Source organism: Schistocerca americana, chromosome 5 (assembly GCF_021461395.2).
Source record: "Schistocerca americana isolate TAMUIC-IGC-003095 chromosome 5, iqSchAmer2.1, whole genome shotgun sequence".
In the NCBI taxonomy this organism is placed as follows: Eukaryota; Metazoa; Arthropoda; class Insecta; order Orthoptera; family Acrididae; genus Schistocerca; species Schistocerca americana.
In genome coordinates this window covers 99,677,241-99,701,295 of record NC_060123.1, presented here as the reverse complement: position 1 = coordinate 99,701,295, position 24,055 = coordinate 99,677,241, and the positions used below count along the sequence as shown (strand labels likewise).

Below are 24,055 nucleotides of genomic sequence, written 5' to 3'. Positions count from 1 at the left end.
CCAGCATAAAAGTTCATAGTGTAAAGAAAGTCTTCGGTAGTATACACAGAGCCCAGGGTGCAATCCGAATTGGAAACTACAAACCCAGGCAAGATCAGTCACTCTGTCATGTGTATGGAAGGCTTTATAGAACAGTGAGAACTGTCAGAAAAGTGTGGGGCCACCATATTTACAGACACTGTTGCATCACTGGAGGTGTTCATGTCACATGCCTGCAAGCAGCAACCCCCCACCCCCCACCCCTGCATTTAACCAGCAAGTGGGGGCCAGAAATGGCCCAGCTTGTGACTACTGTGTTGAGGGAGGGGGAAGGCACAGGAGATGCTGAAATGAAATCGCCACTCATTTGCTATTTCCTCATCATGATTGGCCGAGTCAGATGTCTGCCCTGTTGGTGACCTTGACAGCTGAACAATAGTTCCTGGGGTGCCTCTGCATCCTGCCAGCTGACGAGTTGGTGTAAGCTATAGTTCAGATGGGGACAACAGTTTGGCCTCCAGGATACTTCAGCCCGAGAATGCTCAACCTCTGCAGATTGCTTGGTGTGGGAGGGGGGGAGGTTTGGTGTTGGTGTTAGACAGAAGTGGCTTAGGTGGTGAGAGTGGTTCAATCTCCATCATTTCTCATTGCTGGCCATTACTGACTCCCTGTTAGCACCTAAAACTAGGGCAGATATTGTAGCAGGGGCAGGCTTGTCCTGGGCGTGGTTGTACAAGTCATGCCCATTCAGCTGCTGGCGAGTAGAGGTTGCTACGTCTCATTGAGTCCAGAGCTGATTGCAGTGCCTAATTATGAGCTCCTGGCTGGATACAACCTCAAACATCTGTTACTCCCTATTGTTAAACCTAGAGTTCTGGCCAAAAGTGTAAGCCCTTACATGGGAGTCCATGCAGTAATAAGGCTGTGCACATGGATGTTTGGTCCACTGAGTTGGGTGTGCATTTGTGCGTGTGTAAAATTTCAGCTGGATTGATGTAATCCAGCTGAAATTTTACACATTTTTGGGGATAGACTGGTAAGTCGCAAGAAATCTGGTGAGAGCTTTTCTAGAGTTGGCTGTAGTCACTATGTCAAATCTGTATTTTGAGGGTCCTAACCATTTGCTTGGCTTCCGAATTGGATGGAAAGGGATAGTGATCAGGTGTTCAATACCATAGCATTTTCAAAAATTCTGAAAGGAAGATGACGTGAATTGAGGGACAGTGTTGGAAACCAGGGTGGAAAATGCCCCTCTACTCAAAGTACAATGGATAGAGTACATGTGGAAGCTGCTGTAGTGGTGGTAGCTGTCTATGCCACATACGGGAAGTTAGAGGTCCTCAATAACAGCTAGCAACCACATTGTTCCTCAGAATGGTGTCTCGAAATCAGTGTGTACACTTTGCCAGGGGGAGTGGGTTGGAGGGAGGTTGTGGCACATCCAAGAGTTGAAATGCTGCACCAGTCTTGCCTGTTCAAATTTCCACTTTTCACGCCATAATTGGGAATTAGTAAAGGGTATGACACTGATTGGTGTCTAAGTTGAAACAAAGAGCTTTTTACCTGTTAACCTTTTCATCTGCACTACACAGTAAGCAGAAAATGCTGCATGGTGGGCTGACAATGGATTTTGTAGTTATAGTTACAACACCCATGGTTGCAGTCACTGTGCCATTTTAACAGGGAGTTTAAAGTGTGTGCCAAATAGTCAGATGATGGACAAGTGTTGGTAATCATATGAAGCTTATTGTTAGTCATAGAGAGATACCTGAAACTTCTTGACCCCGTATATGATAGCCAAATATCTCTTTCCCTAGTTGTGAGTAATTTTGCTATGCCATAGGTAACATTTTAAGATTGAAATTCAGTTAGCGGTTTGGTTCCATTCTGTGGTGTGGGTGTGGGTGTGGCTGTGGGACGAATTGTACCAATGCCACAATCTGACGCATTGGTGGCAAGCATTGCAAAATGTTTGCCTGGATTGGAAATTGCTAAACAAGATGCCAAATTGCAAGAACATTTTCTAGCACACCTTTGGCTGCACAAAAGTAACTCCTATCCTATGGGGATAAGAATTTTGAGCCTCTTTGGGAATGAATTTTGCATAATTATTAACTTTTTCCAGGAACAACTGTAGTTCTTTCAGGTTCTTAAGGGTTGGTGTTTTATTGATTGTGTCCATGTGATCCCATCTTTACTTAATATGTGTCATATGTACTTTAGGTTTGGCTCAGTGAACTACATGCATTGAGCAGACAATGCCGTACTTGAAGCCTCTCAAACATCACCTGCAGATTTTGAAGGCACTGCATGAAATTTAAACATTGCCACATGTACTTAACTTCCAGGGTGCAGTTGCTATTAAGTGGCAGGCATACATCAGATATTCTGAAATCAGTCAGTCATTCAATAAAATTGGTGCCTTTTATTCTTTGTCTCTGCATCTCCAAAGCCTTTCCTTGTGTGCAGACTGTGTAACAAAAAACTAGACACATTTGATTTAAATTATCCAATGTATTCCTGAATTAAATAGGTACACTGTACGCCTTACAGAAACTGGGACAAGAATGACCTAAAGTGGTTTCTGCTTATGTAAGATTTCAATAATCACGTTCATAATTTAATATTGTTACAAAAATATTTTTCTAAAATACAGTAAAAATTTTATTAATTTATACATGTTGAAAATTGTTGAATGAGATAAACAGTATCTTTAGTTGGTTATCATCTTCATTATGCAAAGAAACACGCAAAATTACATAAAGTTAGAACCTCTCACAGTGCTTTTTAGATTACTACACAAATTACTATGAAATTGCAGGGAACTGAATGTTACTAACATGTATTCGATAGTGACTTACAAAATGCTATTTATAGAATGAATAACTTTTCTCTGCAGATAACGATGTTTATATACTGAGTTACTTATGTATTGATAGTGACAAAAAGGTTTCCCAGTCAGAGAAATTAATTAATGTATAAATCAGTTTGCAGTTACATAAATATCAATTAATGGGAGTATTAACATTAATGCTGAAACTAATGCATAGGCAAATAAATGTGGAAGTTGTGTACTCTGAATAAATTCAGTATGCAATATAGGTACCATAAACTTCTGTTGACCTAAAATGATCATGATATTGATAGATTCAGAATGTGTGGTCCCATGTTGCCATATTACATAAGGTTATTTTGGATGAGTTGCTCCAGGTATCTCTGAAATATTGTGGGAGTCCTTTCGACCCCAAATAGCAACCGATTATAGTGATACTAACCTAATGGTAGAAGCCGACCTCAGGGAAGATGAATTTGGATTCCAGATAAATATAAGAACCCAGGAGACAATACAGAACCTATGACTTCTCTTTGAAGAGATGTTAAGGAAAGGCAAACTTACATTTAGAGGTAGACTTAGAGAAAGTTTTTGAAAGTGTTGCTTGGAATACTCTTTGAAATTTTGAAGGTAGCAAGGGTAAAACACAGAGTGAAAGACTATTTACACTTGTTCATAAACAAGATGGTAGTTTGGAATCTAGGGGGATGAAAGGGAAGCAGTGGTTGAGAAGGGAGTGAGACAGAGTTGTAGCCCATCACTGATGTTATTCAGCATGTACATTGAACAAGCGGTAAAGCAAACCAAAGAAAAATTTTGAGTAGGAATTAAAGTCCTTGGACAAGAAATAAAAAAATTGAGGTTTGTTGATGACATTGTAATTCTATCAGAGATGGCAAATGACTTGGAATGAGCAGATAAATGGAATGTAAAGCATGTTGAAAGGAGGCTATAGAACACCAAGAAAAGTAAAACAAGGATAATGGAATGTGGCTGAATTAAATGGAGTATTGCTGAGACAATTAAATTTGGAAATACGACACTAAAAATTGTATGTGAGGTTTGCTATTTCAACTGAAAACTAAATGATGATGGCCAAAATTGAGGAGGTATAATATGTAGACTGTCCATTGCAAGAAAAGTGTTACTGAAAAAGAGAAATTTAGTGTTGAATATAGATTTAAGTGCTAGGAAGTCTTTTCTGATGGTATTTGTTTGGAGTGTAGCTATGTATGGAAATGAAACATAGACAAGAAGAGAATAGAGGCTTTTGAAACGTGGACGGGTAGAACACACATGTAATGAGGAGCCACTGAATAGAACTGAGGAGACAAGAGATTTGTGGCACAACATGATTAAAGGAAGGGATTGGTTGATAGGACACATTCTGAGACACATCAAGGGATGATGAATTTACGATTGGAGGAAAATGTGTTCGTAGAGACTTGCACAGGATAGAGTATTGCGAAAAGTTGCATCAAACCAGTCTTTGGACTGAAGACTATGATGGCGGCATCTGTCTTTCAGAGAAAATGCACCTGCCCCCCCCCCCCCCCCCCCCCCACCACCACCACCACCACCACCACCACCACCACCACCACCACCACCACCACCACACCCACCCCTCACCTCCCACCAGTTTTACCAACAATTCTTCTGGCCTAGGAATGGGCTACAGATCTACTTTAGCTTGGGCACTGATGTTAAACTTAAAATCGCCACAAATTCTAAGTGATCAATTTCACTTCTAAACTACTACTAGGAGTGTTGCCCTCCATTTAGACCACACTGTGGATATCACTTCCATACTTCACAAGTTTCACTTAGACTTCATCATGAAGGACGAAAGACGCTGGATGTGCGCTCTACAGAAACTCACACAAAACTTAAACACTGCTGATTACTGTAAGGATACATGGGATTTTTGTATAACCTGTTGTCGGTTATATTATTTATATTGCACATATAACATATCAAATTCTCTGAATGGAATTGCTGTCAAACCTAGAATCACTGGTCTAGAATTTGAAAAACAAAAAGGGCAAAAGTGTCCAAGTCAAATATTTTAGTTGCTGCTGAAGAGTTTAATACCAGCAGGGTTAGTTGCTGAGCTACATTTTTATAATTAGCTTGGACTACACTCTGATGCCACAGCAGTTTCAAATCATTCTGTACTGAGGGTACCACAGCTGTGGAGAGCCAATTTGTTATGTTTCCACATAAATTGGAGACACCTGTATTCGACTGGAATTTTACCATTCCTCCATTAATTTCTAGCTGCACACAATCTTGCTTGCACTGGCAAGATAGCATGTAGCACACTAGCGCCTTTTGTTGTCACTTGCTGATCGAGGCATATACGTGCAAAGATGATCCAGTTAGTGGCATGTGAAACAAGTGACATCTTCGAACAAGCAGTTAAGCTGTTGATGCCTTGGACTGCAGTTTGGATTTGATTGCACTACCTTTTCTGGGACCCTGACGACAACAACATGGAAGAAACTTTTGTTTGTGCTCCATTCATCTTGTGACATTCCAGTGGTGAACAGAGTGCTTCTGTTTTGGGTGTCTAACAATGACAAGGATGGTGGGCCACTAACTGCCTGTACTGCTGTAACTACTGAGTCCCACTTCACTGGATGTTGGAGTACTCTATAAACTGGGTGACAACACTGATTGAGTGTCATCAGTTTCTACATCTATGTCTATATTCAGCAATCCATCATGAAGTCTGTGGCAGGGGGCATCTCACATTGTACCAGTTATTAGGGTTTCTTCTCATTCCATTCACATATGTAGTGTGGGAAGAATGTTTGTTTGAATGCCTGTGTGTGTGCTGTAATTATTCTAATCTTATCCTCATGATCCCTATGTGAGTGATATGCAGGGGGTTTCTGTGTATTCCTAGAGTCACCATTTAAAGCCAGGTCTTGGAACTTTGTTAGTTGAATTTCACTGGGTAGTTCGTCTGTCTTCAAGAGTCTGCCAGTTTGTTCTTCCATGGATAAAATCAACCTGTGACCATTCTTGCTGCCCTTCTCTGTATACATTCAGTAATAGCCCTATTTCGTTTGGATCCCACACACTTAAGCTATAGTCTAGAACTGGTCACACCAGTGATTTGTAAGCAGTCTCCTTTGTAAATTGATTGCAATTCCCCAGTACTCTAACAGTCTGCCACTTGCTTCACCAATGACTGAGCATATGTAGTCATTCCATTTCATATCCCTACAGTGCATTACACCCAGGTACTGTTAATCGGAGGGGCTGGGTGATTCAAAGAGCGATCCATTGATATTATAGTCATAGGACACAATGTTTTCTTGGTTTTAGTGCACAATTTTACATTTCTGAACATTTAAAGTAAGTTGCCAATCTTTTCACCACTTTGAAATGGTATCAAGATCTGACTGAATATTAGTGTGGCTTCTTTCGGATAGTACTTCATTACAGATAACTGCATCACCTGCAAAAAGTCTGAGGTTGTTATTAATATTGTCACAAGCTCATTACTATACAACATGAACAGCAAGGGTTCCAACACACTTCCCAGGGGCACATTTGAAGTTACTTCTACATCTGGTGGTGATCTGAGATAACATGCTGTGTCCTCCCTGCCAAAAAGTCCTCATTCCACTTATGAATTTCACTTGATAACCCATATGATCATACTTCTGGCAATAAGTGTAAGTGTGGTACTGAGTCAAAGCTTTTCAGAAATCAGGACATACTCACAATTTCAATAATAAACACCTCTGTGATGCACGACGACTCTCTTTTAATGTTTGCCACTGGAGTTTGTTGAGCATCTCTGTAATGCTCTCACACTGACTATATTATATGTTGATAATGCACGCTGCTGTTTGTCAGATCTTCTCTCTTTCTTACATCAGTAATCCCTGGTAAGGATCCCAGAGTGATGAACAGTATTTCAGAATCGATCAGACAAGTACCTTGTAAGCCACTGTCTTCGCGTATGAGTTAAACTTCATTAAGATTCTTCCTATGAATTTGTGTGGAATCTGCTGCTTGTCCTACTATTTGTTTTATGTGGTCATTCCACTTGTCACTCTGGATTATTACTCCTAGGTATTTTACAATTCACTGTTTCCAGCAATTTGTCTTCAGTAGTGTAGTTGTACAGTAGTGTATTTCTTTTTATATATATATGCATATTGTTACATTTACTTACACTCAGGGTCAACTGCCAGAACCTGCATCATTCATCAATCCTCTGTAGGTCATTCTGCAAATCAATACTCTCTTCTGGCATCAGTAGTTTCTTATAGACAGTCGCATCAGTAAACAGTCTTAAAGAGCTTCCCATGTTTTTTACTAAATCATTTATATACTTTGTGATCAGTAATGATTGCATCATACTTCCTTGGCAAACTTTGGAAATTACCTTTACAGCTGTTCATTTTGTTCTGTTAAGAGCAAGGCGTTTCATTTTGTTCTGTTAAGAGCAAGGTGTTGAACTGCATCTTCTAGGAAGTCTTGAATACAGTCACAAATCTGGTCTGATACTTGGTAAGCCTGTAATTTTTTCATCAAACGGCAGTGTGGGGCAGTGTCAAATGCCTTCCTGAAGTCATGGAACACATCTTCAACCTGAGCACCATTGTCTACAGTGCTGTGGATCTCATGGAGGAATTGGTTGAGCTGAGTTTTGCAAGATCTCTGTTTGCAGAATCCATGCTGATTTTTTTATAGATTAGATTTTCATTCTCCAAAAAGTCATAATTCTTGAGCATAAAATATGTTCCACAATTCTACAAGAGAATGGCATCAGTCATACATGCATATAATTGTATCTGCCTGTCCTATGTCCCTTTTTGAAATGGGAATGGCCTGTGCTTTTTTCCAGTTGCTAAGTGCCTTTCATTGCTCCAACAATCTCCAATAAACTGCTTTTAGAAAGGGAGCAAGTTCTCTTGCATAATGTGTGTGTAACCTTACAGGTATCTCATCTGGTCCTGCTGCCTTTCCATTACAGAGCAGGTGTAATTGCTTTTCTGTTCCCCAATCAGTTAGCTCAGTATCTGCCGTTTCAACGTTCATACGATAATTGAAAGGAGGGACTGTGTTAAGACACTTTATCCAGTGAAAATATTTTGGAAGACTGAATTCAGAAATTCGACCTTCTTTCTGTTACCTTCAATTTCATTGCCAGAAAGCTCCCTACGTGAATGAATAGAGGATTTCAGACCACTTAGGCCAATATTGTACAAAGATCTTTAAGATGATGCTAAAAAGTGGTATTACACTGTCATCATATTTTTCATCAAATTTCAAGATGATGGACAACAGCTTGTTATTATGTGCTCCAATTGCTAATACCACAATTGCATAGTGAGTGTATTTGGAAGAAAAGTGGTGGAAAAGTACCCACACACCTGGCTGAAAATGACTTAAAAGTTCATGTCACACTCAATCCGTAATATTGGAGTTCAATATGGTGTTGGCCCTTTCTTAGCCTTGATGGCAGCTTCCACTCTCGCAGACATACGTTCAGTCAGGTGCTATACAGTTTCTTGGGGAATGGCAGCCCATTCTTCACAGAGTGCTGCACTGAGGAGAGGTATCGATGTCATTTGGTGAGACCTGGCACAAATTCGGTGTCCCAAAACATCCCAAAGGTGTATTATAGGATTCAGGTCAGGGCTGTGTGCAGGCCAGTCCATTACAGGGATGTTATTGTCATGAAATCACCCCGCCACAGGCCGTACATTATGAACAGGTGCTTGATCATGTTGAAAGATGCAGTTGCCATCCCCAAATTGCTCTTCAGCAGTGGGAAGCAAGAAGGTGCTCAAAACATTCAATGTAGGCCTGTGCTGTGATAGTGGCACGCAAAACAACAAGGGGTGCAAGCCCCCTCCATGAAAAACACGACCACTCCATAACACCACCGCCTCCGAATTTTACTGTTGGCACCACACATGCTGGCAGATAACTTTCACCTGACATTCACGATACCCACACCTTGCCAACAGATTGCCACATTGTGTACTGTGATTCATCACCCCACACAATGTTTTTCTGCTGCTCAGTCTTGCAATGTTTATGCTCCTTATACCAAGTGAGGAGTCGTTTGACTTTTATTGGTGTGATGTCTGGCTTATGAGCAGCCACTCAACCATGAAAGCCAAGTTTTCTCACCTCTCGCCTAAGTGTCATAGTAGTTGCAGCGGATCCTGATGCAGTTTGGAATTCCTGTGTGATGGTCTGGATAGATGTCTGCCTATTAGCCCCTTTCAATTGTCGGCGGGCTCTGTCACTCAACAGACGAGGTTGGCTTGTGCGCTTTTTTGCTGTACATGTCCTTTAACATTTCCACCTCACTATCACATTGGAAACAGTGGACCTAGGGATGTTTAGAAGTGTGGAAATCTCGCATACAGACTTATGAAACTCGTGACCTTCGCTCACCTGACCACATTCGAAGTCTGTGAGTTCCACAAATCACCCCATTCTGCTGTCTCACGATGTCTAATGAGTACTGACATTGCTGATATGGAATACCAGGAAGTAGGTGGCAGTACAATGGACCTAATATAAAAAACGTATGTTTTTGGGGGTGTCCAGATACTTTTGATCACATAGTGTACTTGGATGAAGCCATGGGTGTTATGTCAAGATAATAAAAACATTCAGCAAAATCTGTTAAGAGAGCTGCAACTCCTAATATGTAAATTACTTACAAATGGAGGAGTGTATTTCAGTACTTGCTCAGTAAAGTGACGTCTCATTACAAAAAAGAATACTCTCTTGAGAAATACTGTTTGTGCAGAAGGCAGGTAAACTGTGGCACTGTGATTTCTTGATACAGGAGAGAGCTACTCTAGTTTACAGCACAGCACTCAAATATCACATTGCATATTAACCAAAGTAATTCCTGAAACATGTTAAGTGATTTATAAAGCACTAAAGGGGAGTATGTGAAGGTAAATAAATGTTTAGTACACTATACAGGCAATAAGCATTATTTTTATTTTTGAATAATTTAATTAATGGAATTAGTGTTCCAACAACTACAAAATTAAAGTAAAACACAGATGAAACACTTTTTAACTTGTGGCATCCAGAGTTCAAAAATAGACGAAGTAGATTGGAAAGCTAAGAAAGAATTTTTATTTTAGTGTGACCACATCCTCTCTTCTGGCTTGCTGAAACCCTGCCTGGATGTTTCAAGATGTAGAGGTGGATGGCTGTAGCTGTGATTGTGGACATAGTCGCCTACAGCATATTCCACCTGCCCATCGACATACCCTTGCTCAACCCCCACCCTAGTTGAAGCAGATTAATTACAAAAAAGTTGAAGGAACACAACTCATAAGGCATGTTTACGCACACACTACAGAGATGTCAAATAGATCTAGTGATGCCAGCACTCCAAGTGGTTACATTTCACATTGCAGTGAACAGAAGATGAATGACTGTTGTGATCAAATCTGTGGCGAGGCCCTAGATTTGATTACGTTTATTTGACAACAGGCGATATTTGATACAGTTCCCTATTACACCATCAAATTTCTTTGATATAAATATTTGAATATCAACTTTGACAAAGAAATAGGATAGTGTAATACTGGCCTTACTGGTTCTGCATAAGACAAAAACCTCTTAGGGTTTTTCTCGTATTGGGTGACAAATATTTTATTTAACCATGGTGTTGTTGATAGCTCTAATTGCATTCTTTTGTTCCCTTTCACGTCTGATTAGATTTGAATTATTCATCCAGGGATCATCTTACGCTAGCACAGGATTTGCCATAATATAGTGAACATAAATAGCTGAAAATACACATAGACGTAGAAAATATAAGTGTGTTTTATGACGAAAAGACAGGAAATAGCCATATCCTTGTTGAAGTAACAGTCCCGGCATTTACCTGAAATGATTGAGAAACCTCAATCAGGATGGCCAAACAGAACAAACTCCATCCTCCCAAGGTCAGTGCCTGAACAGCTACACTGCCTGTATGATGTTGTATGATGATCTTTTATTTGCACATAAATTCCTGTATTTATTGCATTGCCAGTAGGATGTTGAATACCTCTCAACAACAAAACATAACTAAAAAATGGCCATACTACTGAGTAAAGTGAAAATTGTGGTTTGGTTGATAGACAAAATCCTAATGCTGACTGTGTATCTGGCTGTTGCACAAAGCAAAACAGGTTTTGCAGGTGGCATGCTCATACTTCTTTTTCACATTATTTCGCCCTCATGGTATGTCTTTTACAGAGATTTATTAATTACAAAGTGAATAACTTGTAGTATTTATTTACAAATGTATAAGCTGCTGCTTTTGTTTTTTGAAGGGATTCTGGTGTGATTTCCTTCCTTTGCTTTATTTAGCAACAAGCATGGTGTAGAGGTCTTCTAAATGTAAGAATTTCCTTGTAGTAGTAGTTTTCACTTATAGTCAATTGTTCTTAATTTCTGTTTCCCTTCCCCCCCCCCCCCCCCCCTTCCTTTTCATCCTTTAGAGCCGATATTATGATGTCACTATAAAAATTACTTTTTTCCTTGCAAATTCACCATGTTGGCACTTGACATGTTGTTCTCACTTTTCCATTCAATAATGTTTCCATAATTCTATGTGTTTGTTCTTATATTCTTTGTTGTGATTGGCATGATCCCATATGTTGATGTATTCTCTTTGAAAAGGCTTACGCTGTAGGGCAAGACTGACATGTTAATGACTTTCATTTTAAAAAATGTAATTGATTTATTCATTTGCAGGTGGATTTCTTGCCCAAAAATTTGCAGAATTCACAGTGCAGTGCCCACGTGTTGCTTCTCTCATACTTTGCAACACATTTACAGATACATCAGTCTTTAGCTATAGTGATTCTGCAACAATGTAAGTTAACAAATGGGTATTGCTGATTTATCTGTATTTTAAAGAAAACTGTACAAGAGCTATATAATATTGTGCAATATTTGGGCATAACATTGCTTTAGATATTTGAGAGTATATGTTGTTCAAAATTGTCAGGCATCTGAGGAGGAAGGGGGGGGGGGGTGATTTAAGGGAGTGGTTGCAATTTACACTCTGATCCACTGCTTTACAGTTACAATACTATTGTGGAAATAGAAACTTACTTTTCATTATTTAAAGGGACAATAAAGAACCCTAATTTTTATTTGGTGGAAAATCTCTTTGATCAACCTGATTTGGGTATAACACTTCAGTAAAGTAGTAAGTTTTGGAAGGTTTATAATAGTAAAAAATTGTTGCAATCATGTATGTAGTTTTTAATGTCTGACTGGACTGCACATTCATTTTCGTCAAAATTTTAACCACATGTTCCTTTTTCAAATCAAATTCTTATTTGCTTTTTCCAGTTTCTGGATGCTTCCTTCTCTTGTACTTAAGAAAATGGTGATGGGCAACTTTTCAACAAATAAAGTGGATTCCAGAATAGCTGATGCTATAGATTTCATGGTGGAAAGAGTAAGTATAGTTCCATCCATCAATCTATCTCAAAGTATTACAGTGGTAAGATTTTTGTATACTTGTTCATACTCTAAAAGTTGGTATAAAACATTTGTGTGATTCGTGGCAATGAATGTTTGATATAGATATCATTCTCTGTTGTTACTGTCACACAATTGGAACAGTCTGTTCTATTACTACATGAAATAAATGAAGTGCCACCATAATTTAAATCATATATAAAATATATTCCCAGAAATTCACCAGGAAATTTTCATTACATTTGCTTGAGTAGGTAAAGAAGCATGAAACTAATGGAATATATTATCAAATTGAGGTAACACTAATCAAAGAACATACGCAAATTATTGACCGACATTTCAGTTTAAATCACTTGAGGAATACCCAAGGTTGATGGGGACTGACCATTGCTGGCAGTCCTCTATGCTGTAATATAATCAGTGTGCAAATTGAAGAGTGATCAGATGACTTGCCACTCTCTCTACTGTGGTACATCACAAGCAGCACCTGCAGGCTGCTTCATAGTTACACCGACGCTTCCATACAGTGCCTTTTAAACCAGTGCCACAACACAGAGCCCAGAGTGACCTGGGGAGTCCCCATTTTCCCCTAACTGTTCAACATTATAAGGAAGACAGAAATTATTAACTAATAACTCACACAAGGAACACACACAAACAGAATCTACACAAATCATAGCATGTTGCCCTGCATTGCTCGATGGGAATCTGATTCTTAATCATCCTTTATAGCAGTTGGAACATTCTTCTTGGAAAGACAACTTTCTCCTCCATAAGCACTATTCATTCTTCAGTTTAGACAAATTAGAACACTTGAACATGTTTCAGCAATCATCATTGTGATTGGCATTTCAGTATTTTGTTTGTATGATTGTTAAGGTCTTAACTGCCCAGATAGTAAGAATGGCGAAAAGTGTTGCCACAATACAATGAATGGCTGTAGAAGTGTATAATCAACGGGCAAACTCTTGAAAATATTGCATACCCCACTTGGCTTAGTCTGCTGTGTGTAGCAGCTCTGTTGGGTTGACTGAGGGTTCTTTAACCTCATGCAGAATTTCATGAATCAAATAATGCTCTTGGTGGTTCAAGTGGGCCACAACTCTGAATTTTAAGAAGGATGCTATAATTTAAAAGTGTGAACATATTACATCTCACAAAGAAATTTGATGCTCTTGATCTTGAAGAAAACTGCAGTGAAATGAACAATAAATAGTTTTTCTCATCCTTGATGTGAACAGTAGGCTGAAAAGAAGATAAATGAAAAATACTGTTACTACAAACCTCTCTGCGAATAATGAACCAGGCAAATATACAAAAGGTGTAGATAAAAATTAACTTCACTCTGTGAGGAAGGAAAAAAAAAACAAAAATCAAAGTACATGGAGACTGCCACACAAAGGGACTTTCTCAAAAACTTCAGTGCATTAGCAGTTCACTTGCAGTAACAGGTATGATTAAGTCAGGTGAAGGACAGTGTAATGATTTGTGCTGGAGCTAGTGACATCTAAAAAAATAGAGCTATGAACATGAATGAAATTTCCACTCTGCAGCGGAGTGTGTGCTGATATGAAACTTCCTGGCAGATTAAAACTGTGTGCCGGACCAAGAATCAAACTCGGGACCTTTGCCTTTCGTGGGCAAGTGCTCTACCAACTGAGCTACCCAAGCACGACTCGCACCCCGTCCTCACAGCTTTAATTCTGCCAGTACCTCATCTCCTACCTGCCAAACTTCGCAGAAGCTCTCCTGCATATCTTGCATCATTCTGGAAACATCCCCTAGGCTGTGGCTAAGGCCGGTATTACACTATCAAATTTCTTTGTCAAAGATGTGATCCAATATTCCGTCCAATATATTTGACAAAGATCTTTGACGTAGCGCTACAAGGGGTATTACACTGTCATCAAATTTTTCGTCAAAGTTCAAGATGGCTGACAACAACTTGTTGTTTACCGCAGCAGTTCTACATACTCCAATTGCATTGTGTGCACATGCGGAAAAGAAGTGGGGGGGAAAAAATGGAACCATACATACGAGGTTGACAGTCTTAAAAGTCCTGGGATTACAACTTGATAATAAATTCAGTTGGGAGGAGCACACCACAGAACTGCAGAAAGGCCTTAACAAATCTGTATTTGCAATTCGAGTGTTAGCAGACATAGGCAACATAAAAATGAAAAAGCTTGCATACTTTCATTCCATAATGTCATATGGGATAATATTTTGGGGTAAAACTTGAAGTCAAACAAAAGTTTTCAAGGTCCAAAAGCGTGTAATACGTATTATTTGTGGAGTAAATTCACGGACCTCCTGCAGAAACCGCTTCAAAGAACTGGGTATACTAACTACTGCCTCTCAGTATATTTGCTTCTTAATGAAATTTGTCGTAAATAATAATCTCTTTTTCCAACAAACAACTCAGTTCATACATACAATACCAGGAACAAAAATGATCTGCACAAGGACTTAAAAGCACTTACTTTAGTTCAAAAAGGGGTCCACTACTCAGGAACACTCATCTTCAATAATTTGCCAGGAAACATAAAAAATTTAGTTAGAAATAAAGATCAGTTTAAAAGGAGCCTGAAAGACTTATACTGGCCAACTCCTTCTACTCCATTGGCGAAATTTTTAATAGAAACAAGTGATGTATTTATTCGTACTATTAGTATTGTTATTTCAGCTTAAAAAAATCGACATGTTCCACATCCACGAGGATCTCCTCAGCACGGATCTATGGAACGACGACACGATAAAAGCATTCAACAAAACTTGTTACGTGAGCTTACAGTGGAAGACGTCAAGTCGTACATAAATTACTTAAGAATGGATGAGCATACATTTCTGTATGTGCTCAATGAAGTGTATCCTCATATCACAAAGCACAATATTCACTTAAGAACTGCTACATCTTCAGAAGACAGGCTCACTATAACACTCCGATTCCTTGCTACAGGTGAGGGTTATGTTAGGTTAGGTTAGGTTAGGTTAGGTCTCCAATCTTCTTAATCTATCTTTGTATTCAGGGTGCCTCACATTATAAAGCGCCTCATCAGCTTCAGACATCTCTATTAATTTTGTAGGTGTCAGCACACACCAATTGTATTTACCGGCAATGGTTATAAAAACACTACGGACGACAGAACGCTGCAGCGATGCTAGCGCTCCATGTGGTAACATGTCACATTGCAGTGAACAGAAGACAAGCGGTTTCTTTGATCAAATATACAGCGAGGCCCTAGATTTGATCAAATATTGGACGACATTTGACAAAGTCCCTATTACACTATCAAATATCTTTGACAAAGATTTTGGACAAAGATATTGGACAAAGAAATCTGATAGTGCAATACCGGCCTAAGCCATGTATCCACAATATCCTTTCTTCCAGGAGTTCTGCAAGATATGCAGGAGAGCTTCTGCGAAGTTTGGAAGGTAGGAGACGAGGTACTGGTGGAATTAAAGCTGTGAGGACGGGGTGAGAGTCATGTTTGGGTAGCAGAAAATCCACACTGTGGCCGTGTCTCTCAATTTGGAAAAGGCCTACGACACCTGCTGGAGAACTGGTATCCTCTGTACTCTTTATGTGTGGGGCTTCCTCTGGTGCCTGCCCTGTTTCCTTCGGGCATTTTTACAAGACCAAGTTTTCAGGGTGCGTGTGGGTTCTGCCTTGTCACACCTTTATCCGGAAAAATTGGGTGCCTCATGGTTCCATCCTGAGCGTCGTCCTCTTTGCTATCGCCATTAATCCTACATTGGCCTGTTTCCCGCCAGGCATCTCCAACTCACTTTTTGTATACGATTTTGCCATCTATTGCAGTTCTCCACAGACCTGTCTCACTGAGCGGCATCTTCAGAGCTGTCTTGATCGTCTGTACTCCTGGAGTATTGACAATGGCTTTCGCTTTTCCCCTGACAAAACCATGTGTATGAATTTCTGGCGGCACAAATTTTTTTTCCCACAATCTCTGCATCTTGAGCCTGTTGCCCTTCTGTTCATTGAAACTACAAAATTTCTGGGACTCATGCTCAATAGGAAACACTCTTGGTCCTCCCATGTCTCTTACATGGCAGCCCACTGTACGCAGTCCCTCAATCTCCTACGTGTCCTCAATGGTACTTCCTGGGGTGCTGAACGAACCAGTCTCCTCTGTTTGTATTGGTCCTTTGTCCATTCGAAACTAGACTATGGGTGCTTTCTTTGTGTCTGTACATCCATCCCTCTTACGCTGTCTCAACACTATCCACCATCATGGCATCCATTCGGCCACGGGTGCCTTTTACACCAGCCCGGTTGAGAGTCTGTATGTTGAAGCTGCTGAACTACCACTGCCCTACCATTGTAACTTTCTCCTCAGCAGGTATGCATGCCGTTTGTCTGCCATGCATGGCCACTACTCCTATGCCGCCTCCTTTGATGATTCCTTTGACCGTCAGTATGGGGCTCATCCCGCTTCTCTGTTATCTCCTGGACTCGGCTTTCACCACTTGCTATGGCAGCTTAACTTCACACTATGTGCAACTTACCCAGTGGGTGAGACCCCTTCACCACCTTGGCATTGTGAAGCGGCCAATGTTAACCTTGGACTTCATTCGCTTCCTAAGAACACTACTCCAGCCTCAGTCTATCTCCTCCAGTTTCGCAACCTACATATGGAACTTCGAAAGAGTACCTATTTCTACACTGATGGCTCTTGGACTGACCATAGAGTCGGGTGTGCTTTCGTCATTGGCACCCGTGTCTTTTGATATCGGCTTCCGGCACACCCCTCAGTATTTACATCCGAGCTCTTCGCCTTGTATCAGGCCACAGAGTACATCCGGCAACACAGCCTTTCCAATTGTGTTCACTGCTCAGACTCACTCAGAGCTCTCCAAAGTCTATGTGCACTGTACACTGCTCAGCCCTTAGTGCAGCGGATTCAGGAAAACAGTCACTTGCTCACTCTTCGTGGAACCAATGTCATGTTGCTGTGGGTCCCTGGTCATGTGGGTCTGCCAGGAAATGAGGCTGCTGACGCAGCTGCCAAGACTGCAGTCCTTGTACCTCAGCCCGCAAGTACCTACATTCCATCCGACAATCTCTGCGTTGCCGTCTGTCGGGCGGAGATAATTTTAACTCAGTTGCGTACTTGCTTCCATGAAGATTTTGGTTTGATTCTGTTCTGACAGCAATGTCCAGAAATAGTATCAGTAGCATGTATAATTGTCTCTGACATTACTTTTAGAAACATGCTGTGATAAAAAATAGCAACAAGCAGTCTAGTTCTTTTGATAATGTATTGAAAGGTACCTGAACTCCACTCATTCATTTAAACAGAGGTAATTCAGGGAGTGCATCAAAATAATACTATTCATTGTGAAGGGTAGGCTGTTGAACTGAATGACTAATAAAAACTTGTGCATTAGCTTCTTCATACCCACTACCATATTTTCTGTCAGCAGCACAGGTTTTGCTCTCCAGCTCACGTGAGTCGTCATCGTCTTCTGAAAAATCGCCGATGTCGCCTGAAAGATCGTCAGGTTCTGAGCCATAGTTCAAGAGTTCTTCAGTCTCTAAGTTTGACAAGCAATGTCTGTTTAGCCATATTCACTGTTTGTCTGTTTTTACACAAGGGAAGGGTGCACACAAATAGCACAACACGGCAGCCGACATAAAACAAAACAACCCTCAACAATATTCGAAGCGCTCAAGCAATTCCTGTAACACTGGTACCATTCCCGAGAGACTGGCACACTAGCCATCAACAATACACTTACGACAAGCCAAACAATTAGTCTCACCACTTACAAATGCAAGATATTCATCTTTGCTTGGAACTGGTTTTCCATCTGAGCACTTGATGTTCACACAAGTGTTTCTCTTTTCTCCAAATTTAATTGGGAAAATTAGTTTTGTTGGTGGAAGGCATCATAAAACATCCTGTTAAACTTTTGTAAATACCTTCAGACCTCAAGAAGAATATAATAATTCCAGCCCCAATGAAAGCAGGTATTGACAGGTGTGAAAATTAGTGAACTATCAATTTAGTAAGTCATGGTTGCAAAATAGTAACACAAATTCTTTACAAACTAATGGAAAAACTAGTAGAAGCCAACCTCGAAGGACATCAGTTTTGATTCCCTAGAAATGTTGGAACGTGTGAGGCAATACTGACCCTACAACTTACCTTAGAAGATATGTTAAGGAAAGGCAAACTTACATTTCTAGCATTTCTAGCCTTAAAAAAAGCTTTGACAATGTTGACAGGAATACTCTTTCAAATTCTGAAGGTGGCAGGTACAAAATACAGGGAGCAAAAGGCTATTTACGATTTGTACTGAAACCAGATGGCAATTATGAGATTCGAGGGGGCACAAAAGGGAAACGGTGGTTGAGAAGGGAGTGACACAGGGCTGTAGCCTATCCCCAATTTTATTCAATCTGTATTTTGAGCAAACAGTAAAGGAAATAAAAGAAAAATTTGGAGTAGGAATTAAAATCCACGGTGAAGAAATAAAAACTTTGAGGTTTGCCAACGACATTGTAATTCCGAGACATTAAAGGACCTGGAAGAGCAGCTGAACAGAATGAACAGTGTCTTGAAAGGAGGATATAAGATGAACATCAACAAAAGCAAAACGAGGATAATGGAATGTGGTCAAATTAAATCAGTTGATGCTGAGGGAATTAGATTAGGAAATGAGACACTTGAAGTAGTAGATGAGTTTTGCTATCTGGGGAGCAAAATAACTGATGAGGGTCGAAGTAGAGAGGATATAAAATGTAGACTGGCACTGTGCAAGGAAAGCATTTCTGAAGAAGATAATTTCGTTAACTTTGAGTATAGATTCAAGTTCAGTCTTTTCTGAAAGTGTTTGTATGTAGTGTAGCCATATATGGTAGTGAAACATAGATGATAAACAGTGTAGACAAGAAGAGAATAGAAGCTTTCAGAATGTGGTGCTACAGAAGAATGCTGAAGTTTAGTAGATGGGTAGATCACGTAACTAATGAGGAGGTACGAATAGAATTGGGGAGAAGAGAAATTTGTGGCACAGCTTGACTAGAAAAAGGGATCAGTTGATAAGACATGTTCTGAGGCATCAAAGGATTACCAATTTAGTATCAGAGAGCAGTGTGGAGGATAAAACTCGCAGAGGGAGACAAAGAGATGAATACACCAAACAGATTCAGAAGTATGTAGGTTGCAGTAATTATTCAGTGATGAAGACGCTTGCACAGGATAGAGTAGCATGGAGAGCTGCATCAAACCAGTCTCTGGAATGAAGACGATGACGACAACAAAAACAACAACATTAACATACTAACAAGCTTAGTTCAAAACTGTTGCCCACAAATAACCAAAAAAGTGAAAATAGAGGGTGCACCAAACACAAGCAGAATTACTGGTTCACACCTGAATTGCATAACCTGAGAAACACTGTTGTTGCCCCATATAAAATGATTAAACTGGTGACCTAGAACTGAAGCTAAGACACACAAAAGTTGGGAAGGAGTACAGGACTAAGTTACATAGAGCAAACTAGAGAGGCAATGATGCTTTCATTGAAAATTCCAGCAACAAATTCAAAACTGCATGGAAAGTAATAAATACAATAACAAGAGAACATAAAAACAGACAAACTCCAAAATGGTCAGAAATATTAAACGATTTAATTATAAACACCAAGTGTGAAGCTCCTACTATCTCCACAACGAAAGATGCATCGTGTGGAAGTACTTTCCACAACATATCTGACCTAAATAACTTATCTTTTAAATGGAGACAGGTTACTTGCAAAACTGTGAACAAAGTGGTCACAAACGCAGGCTGTTTGAAAGTAGGGAACGTTTTGGCATTTAAAAAAACGAAGTACAAGAAATACATTTTATTATATACATCTGAAAGAGCAACTGACGTACTACTTTTCCACATAGTCACCAAACACATTGAGGCACTTACCATAGCAGTGGACAAGCTTTGAAAGACCGTCGTCGTAAAATTCTGCCACCTGAGACTTCAGCCAGTGAGTCACGCCTGCCTGGAGTTCCGTGTTGTCATCAAAGTGCTGGATTACAAGCCAGTTCTTCATCTTGGGAAACAAGTGGAAGTTGCTTGGTGCAAGACTGGGGCTGTAGGGTGGATGAGGGAAAATTTCCCATTTGAATGAATTAAGGAGTTCTTTAGTGCAGTTTGCTCTGTGAGGTCGGACATTGATGTGCAAAAAGAAAATTTTGGACATCAGCTTTCCTTGGTGTTTGTTTTAAACTGTTGTTCTAAGGCTGTGCACAGTTTGACAGTACCGGACAGAATTCATGGTTGCTCCATGTTCGAGAAAATCAATAAGAAACACACCTTGCCTATCCCAAAACACTGTGCCAACAACTTCCTTGCTGACAAGGTTTGCAAACATTTGTTTTTTTTTTTTTTTTGGGGGGGGGGGGGGGGTCCTTGTTTGCCCCCCACTCCATGAACTGTAATTTTCTCTCACAATTTGATGTGTTTAATCCAAGTCTTGTCACTGATTGCAGTTCGATCCAGTAATGAATCACCATGTTTGTGATAGGTCTCCAGAAATGTCAACATTGCCCCCATTCGCTGTTCTTTATGGTGCTCTGTGAGCATTTTTGGCACCCACTGTGCACAAAATTTGGTGGTAGCCTAGCTTTTGAGTGACAGTTTCAAACAACAAAGTCCGTGAAGCCTATGGAAGAAAGTGAAAGCTCCGTTACAGTGAAGCGACGATTTTCATTAATCATTTCATCAATTTAGCGAAAAGATCATCTGTCACAATGCTCAGGCGTCCACTCTTCTCTTCATCACAAACGTTAGTTCGGCCATTTTTAAACTGAATGTACCATTTCCGGATGGAACATTCACTCATTACGTTATTTCCGTACACTTGGCACAGTTCACAATAAACGTCTATAGGTTTCAGGTTTTTTGCCAACGAAACCTGTATCACAGACCATACCTCACAACTGGTGGGATTTTCAATTGCAGCGTACATTTCAAATTCGAATATTGAAAAAACCAAATGTGCAGAGACGTTCTCGCTGTCATGGATGGATGCCGACTGAGCTGCCGAGCTCACACATACCAAAATAAACAGTGTCAGTGCACACCTAGCAACGTCAGATGGAAACGTTCCCTACTTTCTGAATAGCCCTCTTAGCTCAAAAAGTGAAGGTCTCTGTGGCATCTCAAACACCATCCTGGAACAAATAATTTACATTATTGATGGCCTTCTTACCTTACTGACTGACGCTCTCCTGTCGGGTTTGACATAAATCTTTCAAAATTTTCCCGAAGAGTGAGCCAATTGGGGAAGGGCGCCTTACATGAAGACAGGAAGAGCTCGTGAGGTTCTGAAGGCTATTATTGTTAACCTAATTCATAAGAAAGGGGATAAAAACAGACCAGAAAGTTACTGTCCAGTATCCTGCATATCTATAATACCCAAGGTAATAGAATGTTGTATTAAATTAAAACTTTTTAGCTATATTGAGGATCACAGTCTGATTTCCTCTTCACTCAAACAATGGAAAATCCGGGATGGAATGTAACAGTATTGTGAAAAGGGTAGTTGCTACTCATCATACAGCAAAGGTGCTGAGAACACAACTCTCACACATGACTGCACTCTCGGGCACCACACTTCTGGCAGTTGAAGCCAGACTGTGACCAGCGGTGAATGACAGGAGAGGCAGCCTGGTGGTCGGAGTAGGGAGGAAACTGGGTCAGAGAGGGGGAGGGATAATGGGGTAGGAGTAGGGGTAGCGGACAGATATTGCTGCTTGGGGGAGAGTACAGGGACAAGGTGGAGAGAGGATAGGGCAGCTAGGTACAGTCGGGAGGCTAGACAGAAGGTGGGTGGGAGGAGTGGTAGCGGAAAAGGAGGGAAGTGAAGAGACTGAGGAAGCATTGGTGGAATGGAGGACTGTGTAGTAAGAGGCGACTGAAAGGAGTCTCACATATTTCGGCCTTTGTGACGCTCTCCTGTCGGGTTTGACATAAATCTTTCAAAATTTTCCCGAAGAGTGAGCCAATTGGGGAAGGGCGCCGTACATGTCCATCGTGCATTGAGATCTTTAGCCCACTTTTTCATCGTCACATTGCAGTCCTGTTCATTCTCCATCTCCTGGCTGAGGACACCTTCCTTAGTGTGTTTTCCACCATGCAATATGCAGTGCCATTTTCTGTGCTGATGATGACATGGACTTCTTAGCCCCTCATATCCAGCGTGGTAGCCAGTCCGTTGTGATGGGGCCGCCATATACCCTGTCAGTTGTAGCCCCCTGATAACACAGGGATCACTCCGCTGATGCTTGCACCGTTAACTCCCAATGTATGCCATTGAGTTGATGGCCATCTCCCTGGGGCATCAGGACTCCCAGCAATGACCATCCTGCCAGGTGGCCCTTGCTGAGGCTGGGTGGCACCTGTGGGGAGGGCCCCTGGTGGCAGTGGTTGGCATCAGGGCGGATGACACGCCATGAAGCATAGTACGTCATCTCTTGCAGGTGGTCTGCCACCAGCAGTTTCTCAGTGGGCAAAGTCTAACTTCAGCACTAAGAAATATGACCTAAACTCGTTACCCTCCCTGGCCACACCATGGTAGGAACACCAGGCTAAGAATGGCAGTGGAGTTTATTCGCCCCAGTACCTCGTATGTACGAGAGTTGATGGGGAATCTTTCATGTCCATGAAGCCTCAATTTTTTGTGGAGCATTTGGAGGGAAAGTTTGGGGAGGTAGAGGGCTTGTCCAAAATGTGCTCTGAGTCAGTTCTGATAAAAACATCCTCTGCTCAGTCACAGGCATTACTCACTTGTGACAAGTTGGGGGATGTTTCTGTTACCATCACACCCCATAGGAGCTAAAGTATTGTCCAGGGTATTATATTCCTGAGCGACTTGCTTTCGCAGTCTGACGACGAGCTGCATGCCAATATAGAGGGGTCAAGGTGTTCATCTCATCTGGCGTGTCCATCGGGGTCCGAGGGATAACCAGGTTGCCACCAGTGCCTTCATCTTGGCCTTCTGGGATGACACCTTACCCAAGATGGTCAAGTTGATGGTCTACTGCTGCGACATCAAGCCATATATCCCTCCCCTGATGCGGTGCTTTAAGTGCTGGAAGTTTGGCCATATGTCTTCCCACTGTACTTCCAGTGTCACATGTAGAGACTGTGGATGTCCATCACATCCCAATGTGCCATGTACCCCACCTCCCATCTGTGTCAGCTGTGGAGAGCACAATTCACCTAGCTTTCCAGACTACAGTATTTTACAGAAATAAGGATTTGAGGAAAGACTGGAGATCGTGGTGGATTTCTGGCACCCACACCACTGCTACCTACTCTGTGTCTGTGGATGAGGTGGAGATTGTGGCATTCGCTAAGGACCTAGATCTCTCCGGACCCTTAGACACAATGGATATAGACTGCTCAGGCAAAAAGTCGGTGGCCGCAGGTGACCCTGAGGTGTAACCTGCTTCCTTGCTTGCTTCATGCTTTCCCAGCCTCACGATAATGTCATCCTCCAGTGGAATTGCTGCAGTTTTTTCCATCACCTGGCTGAAGTACAGCAACTCAAGTTTTACACCTGCTTTCTGCATTGCCCTCCAGGAAACTTTGTTCCCAGCAATGCAGACTCCTACCCCCCACGGCTATAAGGGATACTACAAGAACCATAGCGACTATAATCGAGTATCAGGTGGAGTTTGTGTTTATGTCCTAAACTCAGTCTGTAGTGAACCTGTTCCCC

The 24,055-nt window shown here is 41.1% G+C and overlaps 1 protein-coding gene across 1 annotated transcript in view; it reads left to right on the top strand.

Annotated features, from left to right (window-relative positions):
* The window catches only part of LOC124615726 (maspardin-like), an 82,768-nt gene that overhangs the window by 17,172 nt on the left and 41,541 nt on the right, over positions 1 to 24,055 (top strand). The window contains exons 4-5 of the mRNA XM_047143795.1: positions 11,564 to 11,684; positions 12,170 to 12,278. Coding sequence (XP_046999751.1) covers positions 11,564 to 11,684; positions 12,170 to 12,278 — 230 coding nt within the window. The remainder of the gene's footprint in view (positions 1 to 11,563; positions 11,685 to 12,169; positions 12,279 to 24,055) is intronic.